The following is a 16,549-nucleotide window of genomic DNA, read 5'->3' as shown; positions in this document are numbered from 1 at the left end:
TTGTTGAAAATACTAGTGGGTAATGAATGTCCACAGTATTGAAGACCTTGCCATAACATTGAAAACATTGCCACAGCATTGAAAACCTTGGCAGAATATTGATATGTGGAGATCATTTGTCAAAGGTGTGGTGTAATTATTCAAAAGATAATAATACGAAGTTGCTCTATAAATAGAGCACTCCGACTACTATCAATACATACAGAGCCCAGAGAGAAAGAGATGAGGGAAGAGAGAGAGAGGAAGAGGAGAAGAGAGAATACATAGAGTTATCTTTGTACTCCTATTATTCCAAATTATACTGAAAGCATTAATGCTGGCCGATGACGTAATCCAGTCACACTAACTGTAGAGGAACCTCGTAAATTTTGTGTCTTGTTTTATTTATTTCAATATACACACATCGTCGATTTTACAACACAATTATATTTTGGAACTGAAAAAGGCGCACTTTTATTGCCTTTATAAAATTCGGAAAGACTATTCGTCCTTCTCGTCTCTCTTCACAGTCCCGTCCCTTCCAATCCAGTCCACTCCACTGTCCGTTGTCCCGATAATGCGGAAGAAAATGCGAAGGAAACGCTGCGTTCCGGAGGTCCTCCGTAGACTATTCGGCAAACGGGCGCGAACATTGTCCGACACCATCGTCTCCTTGCTCCCTCCCCATTCGTCGTCGTCAGTCCCCGCCGACTGTCGTTTCTGCAAGGGCCGCCGTTGCCTCAGCTGCACCGCACCTGACGGCTTGTCGTTTCTCCTCCGACCCGACGACCCCTCCGATTACCGCCATCTCCTCAACCATGGATACGTCGTCTTTGCGAAAAATACACCTGCGGTCGCCCGCTTTTCCCCCGACTCTCACTGGTCCCAATTGAGGTAATTTATAACCTTACACATTCTTAGTTTATGTATATATGTTATATACGTGTGTGTATTTAGTTATATGCACATATATGGATTACAAGCGATATCACAAATGAGAGAGGGGTGGTTTGAACTGGGACGCAATGAGTTGAAGAGGAAGACCGTATCCCCTGTGTGTTACAAATTACAACTAGAACACAGTGTGTATATGTATTTAGGGTTCATTAGGTTGTTGTAATTTGTTTATTTATGTAAATATTGCATGTTTTTGTGGCCAGATTGTTAGAGCAGTGATTGAAGCGATGATGGTTGAGCAACCTGTGTCTTCCAACGTGATATACAGTGGTTATGATAAGGTAAATTCTCCTTCTTTTTTCTACCATTTATTTTAATTATATGGAATGTAATTATACACTCGGTTTAAAAAAATGTATTTCTTGTTTTGTATATATTTTGGCAGTCTAATCAGTCAAGCGGCATTGTGGAGCTTCTAACTTCGTCGGCTTGGTGTCTTCTCTTAGAAAGGGTATGATCGTGTAACCGCTTTGATTAGTTGCGATTAATGATGTGCGGAAAGTTTATGTATGGATTCTAAAACTAATAAAGGATAAAACTTTTGCGTGACAGGTTGGGGATGGCATTATGGTTTATTTACTAAGGAATGCATCGATATTTTTGCCACTTCTGCGTACAAACCACCAGCAGGTCATAGGCCCGCCAATCAGTAAGTTGTGTCCGAAGAAGTTGAAGCGCGCGCCACAGCCACAGTGGCAACAGTCATTGCCTGAGTCGTATGGTAATCATTAGCTTCTATTGTAATGTACTATGTTGGGAAGTACTGAAAAATGTGACCTAGCTTCTATTATCTGGAGATAAGTATAGTTTGTGTGTGTACAGTTACCCCTTGTATTTAGATGAAAGTACGATCAAATTTGTGCAGCATGTCATTGGTTTTGAGCTTTCATGTGTGTTAATTTCTTATTTCTTGGTCTGCTCATGATATTGAAGTACAAATCAATTGGTTAGTAGACAGCTTAAACAGCTATCTCAAGAATGAATGAACACTACAACTCTAGACACACAGACGTGAATAATGACTACGATATAAAATAAATTTCTTATCTTTTAACATGTCACTATACGATCACAGATCTTAGTTATCCCTCAATGTAATTTAGGGCATTGACAATGCCTGATCTTTCTTGGCATGTTTGGGCTCAGAGTGTTTCTTTGTGCATGTTGATTTGTAGTGTGTCCAAATGGAGTCACTTGTTTCGTGTAATCTCTCCTTGTCTCTGATTGTTTTGGTTGTTCACTCTAACGCCATCCCTTAAAAAGGTGATAAAATACCACAACTTGGTGATTGGATTTGCAACTTTATCTCAGGACCCCGGAAAAAGAGGGAAAGAGAAGATAATGTACACTCATTGTTGAAGAGACAGCACCTTAGTTCTTTTAGCAGTGATAAAACCATTGGTTCTGCTGCCTGCAGTGGCTGCTGCAGTGTTTGTAAGGATAAGCATAGTCATAATGGAACCAGCACGTTTACCGACAGTTATGAAGGTGATTTAAACAAGGAACTTGAACAGGGTTCCCAAAGGCTTAAAAAGCGTGCAAGACCATTTAGTTGGCAGCGCCGCAAGAAGCGTAGGCTATTACCTTCTCAAGAAACCAGCTTTCAGGATCTTTCCAAAACAATTATCGGTGATAAAGAAAGCTTATCTAGCAGGCTTTCATATTGCTCAGTTCATCATCATAAAAAGGTTCATGGGTAAACCGGACAGTTTTCTCATTCAGACTTTGTCTAAAATGTTGGAATCCTCCCTTCTCCAATATCATTCAATAAAAAATGAAAGGTCCAAAATGTTGAAGAGGCTTATAAGCTTGGTCAAATTTCTTTTCTGGTTATTTCCCTTCTCATGTAATTTTCTTAGTGGTTTCTTTTTAATTTTTGTTTTCTTTGGCAGTGCTCTTGTTTGGGGTTACGCATTCTGCGAAAGGTTGCCAAAGGTGCTCAAATTGACAGAAAATTCATGTTCTTTAACTTGGAACAGTCTTCATCAGTTTTCCCAAGAAAACGTATCCTTTTGTACTTGTGTGTATATGTATATACATACTGAAATACACAGTTCTGATCTCTTGATTACCATTGTCCAAAAAAAATTATGGCGACCAACTGTTTGATCAAAATCCAATGATATTTTATTGGAATTTGAACACACCAATGTTGACGTGACAATTGATGACCATGGTCAATGGAGACCAAGTGATAAGAAATCTATGTGTATATCTTTGGATTTGCTAATCTTGTCAAGCAGCAATAAATTGTATGAATAGAAATTTGCCTTATCATCTAGTATATTTTACGAGCAGCAACGGTTCGTGCAGTAATGACTTTCTAATGTTTGATTTCCCTGAAAATGATGATTTTCTATCATGTATGGTGCTGTCTTGTCTTTTTCCTTTATTCTGTTACAAGATTTTTCCCGAAGAAACTTGGGGTTTTTCTTTTCTATTTTTTAAATGATAACCAATGTATAACACTTAATGATCTTCAGATGTTCTGAATTCTCTAAAGCCAAATTCTGTTGGTTCAGAATTTCTTGTTAAGAGTATTTTTGGCATATCCGACACAGAAAGTGCTATGTCAAAGATATGTCCTCGTGAAAGTGGTCTTTGTCTCACTGGATCAGCATGCCTGTAAGCTTCTCATTATTCTTGATAATATTATGGTGGTGTTCTGGAATACTGAATGGTTTTGCTTTTATTTTTATTTTTGACCCTACCTAGTGTGTTTTAGCGTTGGAAGTACAGAGTGGTATCTTACTATCTTTCAACAAGATTTTTTTTATAAGGAATCTGGTTAATAGCCAGCAGTAAGTGTATTAAATATTGTTATTAATCCACTAGATTTTTAAGCACGTGGTGTAATATTCTGTATATTAAAAAATTGGCCTTTCCATAGGATAATCATATGAAAAAGGTCTTTTTTGGCATTGCTTTAACAAAATGATACCATCGGGGGAAGTGAAAGAGTATTTGCTACTTTGTGTTGATAGGTTCTGTACTGGATGGGACCAGACTATGTATAGATATGTTGCCGACAATTATTTGGGTTTTGTATCTAGGAGCACAAAAACTGAAATGTTATGCCAAACGATATGGGGAAATGATTATTTGAATTGCTATGGTCATGATATCTTACATCCTTTTAAAGTTCTTTGTTTATATGTTTTTATTTTTGCATTTCTGCTGTGGGTGTGTGTGTTGTGGAGACCAGGAGTAATTATTAATTGTGCTCAAGTTAGGTCTTTAATCCCTGTCTTCTAGCCATTTTCTTATCTCTGTTTTATGTTGGGTTCCTGTGTGTGCTTGTGTGTTGTGGTTTGTATATGAACAATAAGTGGTGGCTTATGTTTTTCAGGTATCATTCCCTTGTTAAGTTGCTTAAGACTCTCATACGCAGAGCTCAACATTGCCATAGTTTGAGATTATTGGACAAGCATTGTGGTGTTTCATCTCCAGATGCCACTGATTCTCACTCCGAGGCTATTAAGTCTTATTGCTTGAAAAGTCAGGTGGTCTCGTTTATATGGGCTGTTTGTAGGAGAATCATTCCTTCAGATTTGCTAGGAACTGCTTCTAATTGGAGAATATTGAGGAGAAATATTTCCAAGTTCATACATCTTAGAAGATTTGAAAATTTTTCTTTACAGCAATGTATGCATAAACTGAAAACATCTAGGTTCCCATTTCTATCAAATAAACAGTATTTCTGCGGCATGAATAGTGAGGCAGTAAAAGACGTGGGTGGAAAAGGATTAGACATTCATAAAGGATTCCCTAAATTGAATGATGCTGCACATATTGTTAAACAAAAAGTCTTGAAAAGCTGGATTTATTGGTTCTTTTCATCCATAATTGTCCCTTTGTTGCAAGCCAACTTCTACGTCACCGAAAGTGAGCACGGGAGGCAAGATGTATATTACTATCAAAAGTCAGTTTGGGAGAAGGTGAAGAATAAGACTATCAGTTGCATGAAAGATCAGAGGTATTATTACTTGGATGATGCAACAACTAGAAGGATTATAAGAAAAAGATTATTTGGTTTTTCAAAGCTTCGGATTTGTCCAAAAGAGTGTGGAGTGCGGTTGCTAGCAAATTTAAAAGCATCATCAAAAATGCCACGAAAGGAGTTCAGTTTGGCAGAGCAGTCCAGTGGCATAGTAAGAAGGAAAAAAAGTCTTCAGAAAGGGGTCAAATTTGAATATTTCAAGTCTGTCAATAGCGTTCTTCGTGATACGCATGCTGTTCTAAAAGCTATACGGTTGAAGGAGCCAGAGAAGTTAGGTTCATCAGTTTTTGATTACAATGATGTCTACCGAAAGTTATGCCCATTTGTGATGGGTTTAAAGAATGTACCAACAATGATGCCTGATGTATTTATTGTTGTTTCTGATGTGTCCAAAGCCTATGATACTGTTGACCAGGATAAGCTGCTTTGTGTGATGAAAGATGCCATAAGAACGGATGAATATTTTCTAAAACATTCTTATGAAGTTCTTTGCACAAAAGAATTTTTATGGGTTCGTGAGAATCCTGCATTATTGGATCAACATGCCAGCTTGAGGTTTAAATCTTCTGCCTTACACCGATCATTGCAAAGTGTCCATGTTAATCAGGTATTTTTGTGTATTTATGAAAAATTGTCCAGCTATATTTTGTGAACTAATTTTGTTTCTGTGGAATATGTTACAATTTTTCCACTCTTTTCTATGAGACTGTACTCAGTATTTTGTACATTTATGAACTTATTCATCTTGAAGCCATCCATCTCGCTTATGTAAAAGAAAATAAGTTGTTCAATATCAAAGGAAGTAGTATTCAAAACATTGAGCATAAGGTTCTTGGTGCTAATTTGTTTCAAATTCAGTAGCTTTTAACTTTGCAACCTTGAAGGTCCCATCTATGTTGATCATGGGGCACGGGATGAAAATTTGTGTACTTGCTTAAAATTTCTTGAGCAACTTTGCATTATTATCCCTTTCTTTTTCTTTAATCTTTATAGATTGAAGTACTTTAGCTGATAGTTTTATTTTCTAATGCTTAGGAATATAGCAGGTCTATGAAGAAGGAGGAGCTCTTTTTTATTCTATATCAACATGTCAAGCGCAATGTGCTGCAGTTGGATAAAAAGTTTTATCTGCAAGGTGTAGGTATTCCTCAAGGAAGTGTTTTGTCTTCTTTGCTTTGTTCATTATACTATGGACATTTGGATAGGAATGTGATCTTTCCGTTTCTTGAAAAAATTTGGGAACCCGCGACAATAGATTCATCAAGAGGACATAATTTTGGAGATGCTTCTGCTGCACAGAGTGCTAATGAGGATGGCATTGCCTCATCCTCTACTTATATTCTACTAAGATTTATTGATGACTTTCTTTTCATCTCAACCTCAAGGAATCAGGCTGCTGGCTTCTTCACCAGGTTGCAAAGAGGATTTCGGGATTATAACTGTTACATGAATGAAAAGAAGTTCTGTGTGAATTTCGATATTCAACACATGCCTGGGATACCATCAAGCAGGGTGTATCTTGGCGAAGATGGCATCTCATTCATTCGATGGAGTGGCTTGCTTCTTAATTCTTGCACTCTTGAAGTTCAGGCCGACTACACAAAGTTAATTTCCATGACTTATTTTACTTTTTGAGTTTATTGAGGTCAATAATAAATTCCACAATTTCTTAAAACTAAATTCATGCACTGCTGAAGCGGTCAAATTATTCATGTTATAGTCCACCAAAGGAATGTCTTTTTGAATAACACTTTGTACAAGTGCGAATCGTGATACATGTTATACAAGCGTGATGCGTGTCTGCTAGATGCTTGGTATGGTTGAGGCCTTTGTAATTGTACAACACTATGATCAAGTATCTGTGAAAACAAATATCATTCATGCTCTGCGTTACTTAAGTGTTTTGAGTAACTTGTTTCATCTCTTTATCAGGTACTGGAACAACCATCTACGTTCCACTCTTACTGTCAGCTGGGAAGACCAACCAGGTCGTCATTTGAAGAAAAAATTGTGTGACTATATGAAACCTAAATGCCATCCAATATTCTTTGATTCCAACATCAATTCAGCATCTGTTGTGAGATTAAATATCTACCAAGCATTCTTGTTATGTGCAATGAAGTTCCATTGTTATGTTCGTGACTTATCATACGTCTGGAAACTTCGCCCTAGATCTTATGCTAACATTATCAAGAGATCTTTGAGGTATTCTTCTGTTCCATTGTCTTTTATCTTTTGTAATTATTTCAGCAATAACATGCAGTTTTCTGCATATATGAATATGATAGTTAAAATTTAGTCATCATTTTTTATTTTGATACATTAAAGTTTAGCTACTGGATTTCCCTTTATCTGAAATCCAAAATGTTCAAGTATTACGACATTTCTATTTCTCTTTCTTGGAGTTATGTTGTTTTTGTTATATTGATTTTAGGTATATGCATGTGCTCATAAAGAGAAGGATGCGTTCTGTGCATACTGATTTCCACCCAATTCTTCTACTGGAAAAGGGAGAGGTTGAATGGCTTGGTTTATATGCTTATATCCAAGTGCTGAAGAGAAAGCAATCGCGACATAAGGAGTTGATCTCGCTGTTGGTGTCTAAGTTGTTAAAGCATACAATATCGGGGTCTGTGTCTTCTCAACTAAGGTATGCAGTCGACAGATCACATTCCTCGGTAATGTGGAAGATCAAGTATTAGAAGACTCTTAGAGGTATGTACATATTGCATGAACAGACCATCCTTCTGTCATCAGTTCGCCATCGTCCCAACTTCAGTATTTGAATTCTTCTCTCTTTCTTCTCTATCTCCCCATGTCAGGTACAGCACTTGAACAAGGACGATGTAAGAGCGGAGAAAGCACGATTTATCTGAGCGTGAACGTTTGTCGAGTGAACGTAGTGTCTGCAATGTGGTACAATTTGTGAATTTGCCAATGAGTCTCTTATGTTTTTCGCATCTTTGTGCTCTATAATTTTTTCTTTCCGAACTTTTGGGAAAAGGTTTTGTGCAGTAGCGAGCCTGTCCAGATTATTGTGTGCAGGTGAAGCAGCTCATACCTCCATTATAAACGATTCTTTTTTAATATACGAAGCACTCTTTGCACCTGAGTTCAAATTTTATAATTGGAGCGCAGATTAGAGTATTATTTATTTTAATATCAGTTTTTCAAAAATATATTTTCCAAGTGATCCGAAGATGTTTGTAAGTGCTTTTAAAATAACTAAAAAATGCTCTTGATACTAATCTTTAATAAGTGCAAGTGAATTCTAAAAAGTATTTTCGTATTTAGTGCAAGAAGCTCCATTGTTACTAGAACAAGCAGAGAGCTTAATGACGGGTGAACTAATGACTGCTCTTGATAGAGCGAATTTCGAAAGATAATGGCACTAAATTGGTGAAAAAAAAATAACCAAAGAGCAAGCCATAGGTACCAAAAAGTAACTAACCTTGAGAAACACTAAGGAGACTTTCTAAAAATGGAACTTTTTATAGTTTTCTTATTTCCATTTATAGTTTAATGTCCATTTTCGTGTCAACAATATTGTACAAAAAATAAAATTGCCAGAGTTCATAAAGAGCTACACGACATTTCTTTTTGAAAAAAACTAATGAAAATGAACTTTTAGTTTTAACGAAAATGATAAAATAAAAGGTAAAATAAATAGTACCAAAATTTACTTTTTAGTGTAAAAATATGATTTTTCGTTAAAATAAACAGAAGTTTTTCGTTAAAATTACTTCTTTTTGCCCTTATCGATTCGCTTGGCCCACACGTGTCACGCTCAGTCACAGTAGCACAAAAAATCAGTGCCACTAGGGAATGATATATAATGTTGCCTTCTCGCTGGATGTCAAATTACCATTTACTACCTTCTCTTTAGAAGTTATCAATTTTCGAAGCCGGTGTTGGCGAAGCAGCAGAAAGTACAGACAACTGCGCGAGAGAGAAAGTCAGACGGAAAAACAAAAATTAGGGCTTATTAACAATGGCATTTGCTACTCGAATCCGATCGAGCCTCCCTTTGGTCACCAAGATTCTCAAATCGGATTCGGTCTCCGCCGCCGCCAACGGATCCATCGCTCACCGCTCCGTGCTTTGCCCTACTTTCATCAATTCTGAGGTACTGAGATTTCAAATTCGCAGAAATGCATAGAACGGATAAAACGAGAACAGTTATCGTCGTTTTGGTTTTCTGATCTAATTTGCTTGCTTTCTCCGATTCATTTTCCCCCAAAAGATAGGATTTTTATTGATTAATTTATTAATTAGTTTTGATTATAAATATGTATTCGTATTTTGTTTCTAGATAATGAAAAATGTGTGTTACTGGGACAAAAATTTTGATTAGGATCGTTAGGAATTTTAAAGTATGAAAATTTCTGATTAATATTTAATTAATTTGTTGCTTTCACATTGTTTTCAACCAAACCAGCTTTAGCAGTATATACAGTGTGTATCTGTGCGTGTGTTTTTCTTAAAGGTTTGAGAAAATAAGCTTTACGAGGCCGTTATATGAAGTTTAGTCGAATTTGCAGAATGTGGATTAATTGTTTCGCATTTGTATCTGTAGCCATCCAGGAACTTTTCTACCACGCAAGGGAAGAAGGAAGTGAAGGTTCAGGTAATTCACGGTTTTCATTTAAAAGATAAACATTTTCTTGGCAAGCATGTAGTGCGCTTATTATTGTACACGGGCTTGAACATTTCTTTTTTTCAGTTTATATCTTTTGTCTTGCATCAAATAATGAATTAATTCTGGGTTGATTGTAGCTGTCATTACTCTCTGTTTCTCATGCTTCACTGAAACTGGATTGGTGCTTTTGAATTTTGCATTGGAATCAATCATATGTTGCCCGTTTTACTGTGTTGACGGACTTCATAGTTCTGACTATATTTTTAATAATGTATGTTATATTGATTTATGCATAATTAAAAAAAACGATTAGGATGTCACGTAGTTATAATGGGGCTTAGAAAAAAAATACATTATTGTAATTTCTTACGAAGTACATTAAGATTTATAGACTTGTAGCTAAATTGTGTGAAGCGTCACGCGTACTGTATCCGAATTCGCTTATACTAATTAGGTCTGTATTGATTTGCTCTGCCATGGTATGCCAGGTGCCATTGGTTTTGTTTGGGGGTTCTGGGAACTATGCCTCTGCTTTGTACATTGCTGCAGTAAAAGCTAATGCTTTGGAGAAGGTTGAGTCTGAGATTTTTGCCATTGTTGAGGCTACGAAGAAAAGTCCTACCTTTTCTCAGTTCACAAGGGATTTGTCAGTACCAGCAGATACTAGAGTGAAGGCAATCGATCAAATTGCTGCTGAAGCTAAATTTTCAGAAATTACAAAGAACTTTTTGGGTATGATTATTGTCTCATTCTAGCTAAAAATTGTGATGTATTCTTATGTATGTTTCATGTTTTTTTTGCCTTTATTTGTATTCTGATATCAGCAGTGATGAATTTTACTTGCTCTGGAAATTTCATCTATCTGTGTGCTGTTTTGTGAAAATTGCATCACTGTACTACTGTCGAAACAAAACGACCACCTGTTAACTCTGGGTTTTGTGTATTTTAATTGGGTTATGCCAAAAGAAAGGGAAAGTATACTGATTGTGGTTAATAGAGTTAGTTTGTTCAGGAATGGGAGGAGGAGACGGCTCTTGGACCCAGCACATTTTTTTTTATGTATGTAGCTATGCCAGACAAATTAGAAATTTTCAGACAATTGAGGCAAACCCTACTTTTCTGGTATAGTGTTATCCTTTGCAGCAGTGACAGTGGAAGTTGCTAAAGAACTGGCATCCGTTGCTAACATTACTGTCATAATGCGTTCTTTTAAGCACTCAGATGCGCTGTTCCGCACAAGTTGCATCCCTCTTGGGAAACTTCTTTGTTTTAAAACCCCTAAGGCCAAACGTCTGGTTTGGCCTGGATTCTTTAGAACTTTTAAGAGAGAGCATCAGACCAATCAAAAGGAAAGTCAGATGTGCTCCCTCCCAATGGAAAGTAAAAAACAATAGAGCCTAATCCCAAATCATTATCCTCTTTTGGCAGCCTCAAACCCAAATCCTAGGTAGTTCTAAACCTCAAAACTCTAACTGCATTTCATTTTCTTTTCTTTATTCATTTGCGTGGGCAATTGTTTTCTATCTGAAGTAATTGGTTGAAGGTTTACTAATCAACCACAAGTAAGCTGGCTTTGGTTGAGCTGATTTGAAGGAATCTGACAGAGAAAATTGATTTTTACAATCACCAATGAAGTGGGATATTTTTAGACATGCATGTATTATGAATACGCAATGGATGTATTAGCAGCTGTAAAATGAGTTTGGGTTTTTGATTTTTGTAAATTGTTTCTACTTGACTCTTGAGAGAATAAAACATCTTGTGTTACACTTTTAAAGATTGTTATTTGTTGTTATCATAATTATTATCATTGTTGTTCATGTTGTTGCTATCATTATCACCTGTAGCCACACATAGAACTTGTTCATATTTAGTTGAACTTCGGTAAGTATAATTATCTGCATTTTATATGAACACTAAAAACTTGAAAGCTATTTTAGTAAGATTTTGACATGCGTATGTGCAATGTACTGTTGTCATTATAGCCTTAACAATTGTCTTCGCTGAAGTATTCTATTGTGTATGCATGCATGTTCATCAAATTAAATTTTTTTCTCTTTGATCTTTACTCAACTTTAACCTTTGTTTTCATTGTAATTTTCTCATGGTTGCTTATTTTCCCGTGTTTTAGCTGAAATGCAGAGTCGACATGTTTTTATATCTGAATTCTCGTCCCCTCATCTCTCTCTCTCTCTCTCTCTATATATATATATATATATATAAATGTATCTACATACATATATATTATTTTATTTATTCATGCTTCTGTGGTTTTTCTATTAGTTGTCTTGGCTCAGAATGGGAGGCTAAGGAACCTTGAAACCATATCAAAGAGATTTGGGGAGTTGACCATGGCACATAAGGGGGAAGTGAAAGCTATTGTTACATCAGTCATTGTAAGTTGTAGTCCTGAAATGGTAAATTTATATTTCTTATGAGCATAACATACTGCCTAAACAAGGACCTACTGCAAGGGCAGAGGGAAAGTTATTTGAGTACGTAATATGATATCTTGAGTTGGTGTTCTGTCATTTCTTACATGTAGTGGATATGCATGTAATTGTTAACTGTAAGTGGTCTATATTATAGACTGCCATTTGGTATAAAATTTAAAAGAGGAAAGCATTGCTACAATAGCTTTGAAGTGATGCAAAGCTTTTGGGTAAAAGTATATACAAAAGCTTTCCAATTGTGAGACAAGAAATGGTTGCTTAGAACTGTGACAGGTTTTTGCATTTGAAATGGTTGGTATTGACCTAATGGTTGCAAATTGCAGGAAGCACCTGCACTTCACAGTATTTGTTTTGTATAAAGCTTGTGTTGATGCCATTTAATTTCCTATGCTTTTTCGCTACAGTTGAGTTTGTAAATTGTCTCTGGAAGACATCACTGAAATTAGCTATTTGAATCCTTTTAAGCTGTTCATTTATTGCGGAATATTTTTCTGTCGCGTCAAAGGTGGATAAAATGTTTGGAAGAAACAAATATAGCAATTACAAAACTGTGGCAGTTAGGCTCTAGTGAATGGTTATTTTGTTCTAGTTGTTCTCGAGTACAAAAGTGGGTTGCCGCTTTGGAGCGAATGTTAAAATAAATTTATCAATGACCATCTAAAGAAATGGAGGGTTGAACTCATCATTATGCTGTTTTGTTCTGGAGCCGTGAACCTTTTGGGGCTCAGTAGTTATAGGTTTACTTGCTTTGTAGCTCTTTGTTGTTTAGCTTCTCTTTGACTTTGAGGGGTTATGTATTTTCCCTTTCCTGTTTTAAAAATAAATTTCCTTGTGCCACAGAGGTTCCACTTCGGCTGTTTTTGCCTGAATTACTTTTTTGATGATTTGTGCTTGTTTGTGAAACAAGCAAACCTCACGGAAAAGCTTGTTGTATCATTCATCTGAAGAACTGGTGTTGTACCTGTTATTCTTGTTGGGGCATTGCTGTGAGATGTTGTGTGTTTGATTTGTGTTCTGCTTTCTACTGTATTGTGAAGTGTCATTTGTCATGGCATGATTAGTTCCGGTTACAACTCTTAATTGAATACATAATGAAATCTAAGGTGCTGCTTTTGGCATAAATTTCATGGAAAGGAAATTTAGTTGACCAAAAAAATACAGAACGATGAAACGCATATCTTTTTTCCTTATTTTCCTGTCTAATTGTTATTCTGTGATCAGCCCCTTCCCGCTGAAGAAGAGAAAGAATTGAAGGAGACACTGCAGGAATTAATTGGACAAGGGAAGAAGGTCATTCTTGAACAGAAGGTTAGTGGTCTTTCCGCGTGCTCATTAATTCACAAATCGCTATTACATGGGATGGAAATCTGATTCTCTGTTTTACGTCCTAGATTGATCCTAGTATATTGGGTGGGCTCGTGATAGAGTTTGATAAGAAGGTATTTGACATGTCCATTAAGACTCGGGCACGACAGATGGAGAGGTATTTGCGGGAACCCGTAAACTTTGACAACCTCTAAAAGGTGCTTGCAGACTGGGTTGCGTCTCCCCCTTTTTTCTTTGTGTTATAGTCAAAATTCTATGAAGGAAAAGAAAAAAATTGTGTAATTTTGTTGCTCGAACCTTGTTTAAGAAGATGGCAAGCAACTTGATCGGGATGCCATCTATTTGCAAATAAAAGCTTCATTTTTCGGATGAGTTGGGGGGCAAACCGAGGACTTCCTATTATGTGTTTTGATGTTTTTTTTCTTCATGTTTGAAGTTACAATTTGTTCAAGTTCTGTTCAATTGCTCCACAAGTATTTATGTAGAGATGTTGATTGGCTGTGTTTTACAAACCTTGCTTAACAAGTAATGTGTTGATTAATAAAAATAATCTTCGAGTCGTGACACTCGTTTCAGTGTGGAGGATGCAAATATAACGCAGGTTTTTTCGCAACGCCGTCTTTCTACTCGAAGGACAAGGGATGAGGCGAACCATGATTTTAGCTTAATTATTGGGTTCTAACTACCATTGGCACTGATTCATTGCCAACTATCTTCCGACCATGGCACAACTCTAGTCTTCTTTTAGCTGCAAAACTTTGGATGCTAAGACTCAAATCAAATGTTCCATTTTCAACGCTTTGAGGAAGACCAGGGTAGGCTGCCTTGGTAGTCTGATGACTTGGCCCTAACGTTCCTTCTCGCCTAATCCTCCGTTGCCCTAGTAAACAGTCATTAACGATGGTGATTCTCAAATATCGTAGAATAGAATGTGATACGATGAGATAAATTCCAATAGAAACAAAAACACAGGAAACGGGTTATCTACTCTTAACCGTCAGCATGGGAGTGGTTCTCCTGTGACTGCATGAGGCTATCTACATTTTTGTTTAATTTGGGTCTTCGTCTCTCGTGGTGGAGAAAAACCGATCATAATTATGGAAGGTACAACACATCGGCTTTGATGACATAACAACGTTGCCATCGGGCATCGGCATTCATCATATCACAATCCAGTTTGACATAACTCCACAAAACATGTTTAGGTAGATCGACATTTCATTATGAATAGGTTCAAATCTCCCATATCTTTTGAGAAGGTAACCAAGTTGCAGATACTTTGGCTAATCGTGGTGTTTGGTTTCAGATTTGATATGGTGGGATTTTCCTCCACCATTTACTATTGCGTTTTTGCAATCAGGATTTTTTGGGCTTGCCCAATTCTCGTTTTTCTTAGTGTTTCAGTTTGTTCAAAAAAAAAAATAGTCATAGAGTGATTACATGTTTTTTTTTTCTTTTTCCGGAGCGTGATCTTGTACTCGCTTGTGTAAATAGTACTAAGCAGCCAAAAAAACTTCCCTCTTTCAGATCTTGTATGAACTTTTTGTGCCCTCAAACCTTTTCTTCCCCTAAAAGGTGTGATGATAGAAACTCCATCATCTATCTATCTACAAAGAAAGTTATCCAATTGTGGGGATCAAACCTCATAAATCTCTCCACCTTTTCCTTTTGCTCATGAGTTCCCCGAGCATCGCTTTTTCACCCATGATTTCTCGATGACCTTGGAGAATTTGGTCTTTTATGAACCCAGCCAGATATTTGAAGACACCGATAGATATATTGCCTTTCAAATCTCAATGATACATTCACTTTTTGTAAGGTTTTTGTGGCCTGTAGGACAAGTACAAGGTGTAAGGGTGAATATTATGGATGACGAGGTGAGTTGGTCTTTCTTGTCTTTGTAGCCAAGTGAAGTAGTAGAGTAGGGCATGTTTGCTTGGGACAGGCTCAAAAGCATGAGATGTACGTATACGAATGGATTATTCTATCCTTCCTGGGACAGCTGTAGAAAAGATAAGAGCTTTCTACAAACAATTGAGTAGCTTGAGAGTTTTGCACTCTTTCACTTTTTCCCTGAAAAAGAGTTGACAAAATTTTAATGTTTTTGGAAGACAAACATAAGTAACTGAATTTTCTTGAGATTATCTAGAGTTGAATATGACTGCTTCTGAATAATCTGATTTGCCATCTGGCTTGGAAGTTGGAAAATGACTGGGAAGTCGCAGCTCTTAACATGCAGGACCAGGAGGATTAGGTAAGGACACAACATGGGATAGAGGAATATATGAGTATATTGTACACTTTTGATGCCTACAAATCATGAATGATTCATGCAGATAATTGTGAGATATCTTAGAGTTATTACGAATTTAGATACAATCATACATAGGATCAATATGATCGATAATCCAAATTCACATCAGGGCGATGTTCCCGGACAGTTTATAAGAGATCATAGACTTTATGTACGAGAAACAAAACAGGGAAAGAGCCAACTTGATGGCTTAGTTCAGATTCACGACCGCCTGACAAGAGAACATATGACATTACATACGTAAGCTCTTTTTTAAGAAAATTAAATAAAAGAAAATGCTGTTAATATAATTAAGGAGAAACTCCTGATAAATCGTAATTGTTATTTATGCAAAGGCTGTGCAAATGTTGCAGAACACTGATGGCATGTCGAATCAAAATCCTTTAACAGCTATAAAACTAAAAATGAATAGTTTTTGATCATGAATTATCTGTATCTGGTGAAACCATCCCTACACTATGCTGCATATGCCTGTATAATTTGATTGTTACTTCTTTTAGTCTATGCATATATAGCAGTTGATTACTGTAACACAAGACATTTTTAGGACAAATAATTAGTAAAGTCATGCAAAAACAACCTATGTTTTTTCTTCTCTCTTTTTTCTTCATTTGGTTTGATTTCTTGTGTTAGGTTTAAGCTTTCTTTTTTGGTCGTAGGTTTTGAAGCTTTCATGTACTTTGAATCTGGCTATGGAAACTACTTGAACAATTTGTTGTTTTGTTGCATGCCATTAGTACTTGGGGTAGTAGACATATCATGTTTAATTATTTTAATTGAATTTGCTAGCTGCGAAACCTTAACTTCTAATATGAGATTGGAAATGCATAATTTTGACCAAACAGAGGAACAACTGTAATTGATTTGATCCGAAAGTGAGA

General features: G+C 36.5%; 2 protein-coding genes across 2 annotated transcripts; both read left to right on the top strand.

Moving 5' to 3' along the window:
- Positions 1-478: 478 nt before the first annotated feature.
- On the top strand, positions 479-8,048 carry LOC103945875 (telomerase reverse transcriptase). The gene is made up of 14 exons (XM_048586141.1): positions 479-873; positions 937-1,024; positions 1,140-1,217; positions 1,322-1,387; positions 1,489-1,657; positions 2,248-2,624; positions 2,829-2,940; positions 3,219-3,299; positions 3,420-3,561; positions 4,286-5,543; positions 5,972-6,540; positions 6,869-7,141; positions 7,371-7,651; positions 7,759-8,048. The coding sequence occupies exons 1-13, from the start codon at positions 557-559 to the stop codon at positions 7,636-7,638; spliced, it is 3,798 nt and encodes a 1,265-aa protein (XP_048442098.1). The 5' UTR covers positions 479-556; the 3' UTR covers positions 7,639-7,651; positions 7,759-8,048.
- A 775-nt stretch (positions 8,049-8,823) lies between these two features.
- LOC103945876 (ATP synthase subunit O, mitochondrial) lies at positions 8,824-13,929 on the top strand. Its single transcript, XM_009356466.3, has 6 exons — positions 8,824-9,062; positions 9,513-9,563; positions 10,064-10,307; positions 11,859-11,971; positions 13,250-13,336; positions 13,420-13,929. The coding sequence occupies exons 1-6, from the start codon at positions 8,928-8,930 to the stop codon at positions 13,546-13,548; spliced, it is 759 nt and encodes a 252-aa protein (XP_009354741.1). The 5' UTR covers positions 8,824-8,927; the 3' UTR covers positions 13,549-13,929.
- The last annotated feature ends 2,620 nt before the right edge of the window (positions 13,930-16,549 follow it).

The sequence above is a fragment of a genome, unplaced genomic scaffold (assembly GCF_019419815.1).
Source record: "Pyrus x bretschneideri cultivar Hongxiangsu unplaced genomic scaffold, Pyrus_bretschneideri_v1 Contig24, whole genome shotgun sequence".
Taxonomy (NCBI): Eukaryota; Viridiplantae; Streptophyta; class Magnoliopsida; order Rosales; family Rosaceae; genus Pyrus; species Pyrus x bretschneideri.
The sequence above is the reverse complement of the archived record's forward strand: the minus strand, read 5'-3'. Positions and strand labels throughout refer to the sequence as shown.

Bases quoted from the DNA above. Each gene is read 5' to 3' on its own strand.
- LOC103945876 (XM_009356466.3), top strand. From the start codon at position 8,928: ATGGCATTTGCTACTCGAATCCGATCGAGCCTCCCTTTGGTCACCAAG. The intron at 9,564-10,063 runs GTAATTCACGGT...ATGGTATGCCAG, and splicing joins AGAAGGAAGTGAAGGTTCAG to GTGCCATTGGTTTTGTTTGG. The intron at 11,972-13,249 runs GTAAGTTGTAGT...TTCTGTGATCAG, and splicing joins CTATTGTTACATCAGTCATT to CCCCTTCCCGCTGAAGAAGA.
- LOC103945875 (XM_048586141.1), top strand. From the start codon at position 557: ATGCGGAAGAAAATGCGAAGGAAACGCTGCGTTCCGGAGGTCCTCCGT. The intron at 2,625-2,828 runs GTTCATGGGTAA...TTTCTTTGGCAG, and splicing joins CAGTTCATCATCATAAAAAG to TGCTCTTGTTTGGGGTTACG. The intron at 3,562-4,285 runs GTAAGCTTCTCA...TATGTTTTTCAG, and splicing joins CTCACTGGATCAGCATGCCT to GTATCATTCCCTTGTTAAGT.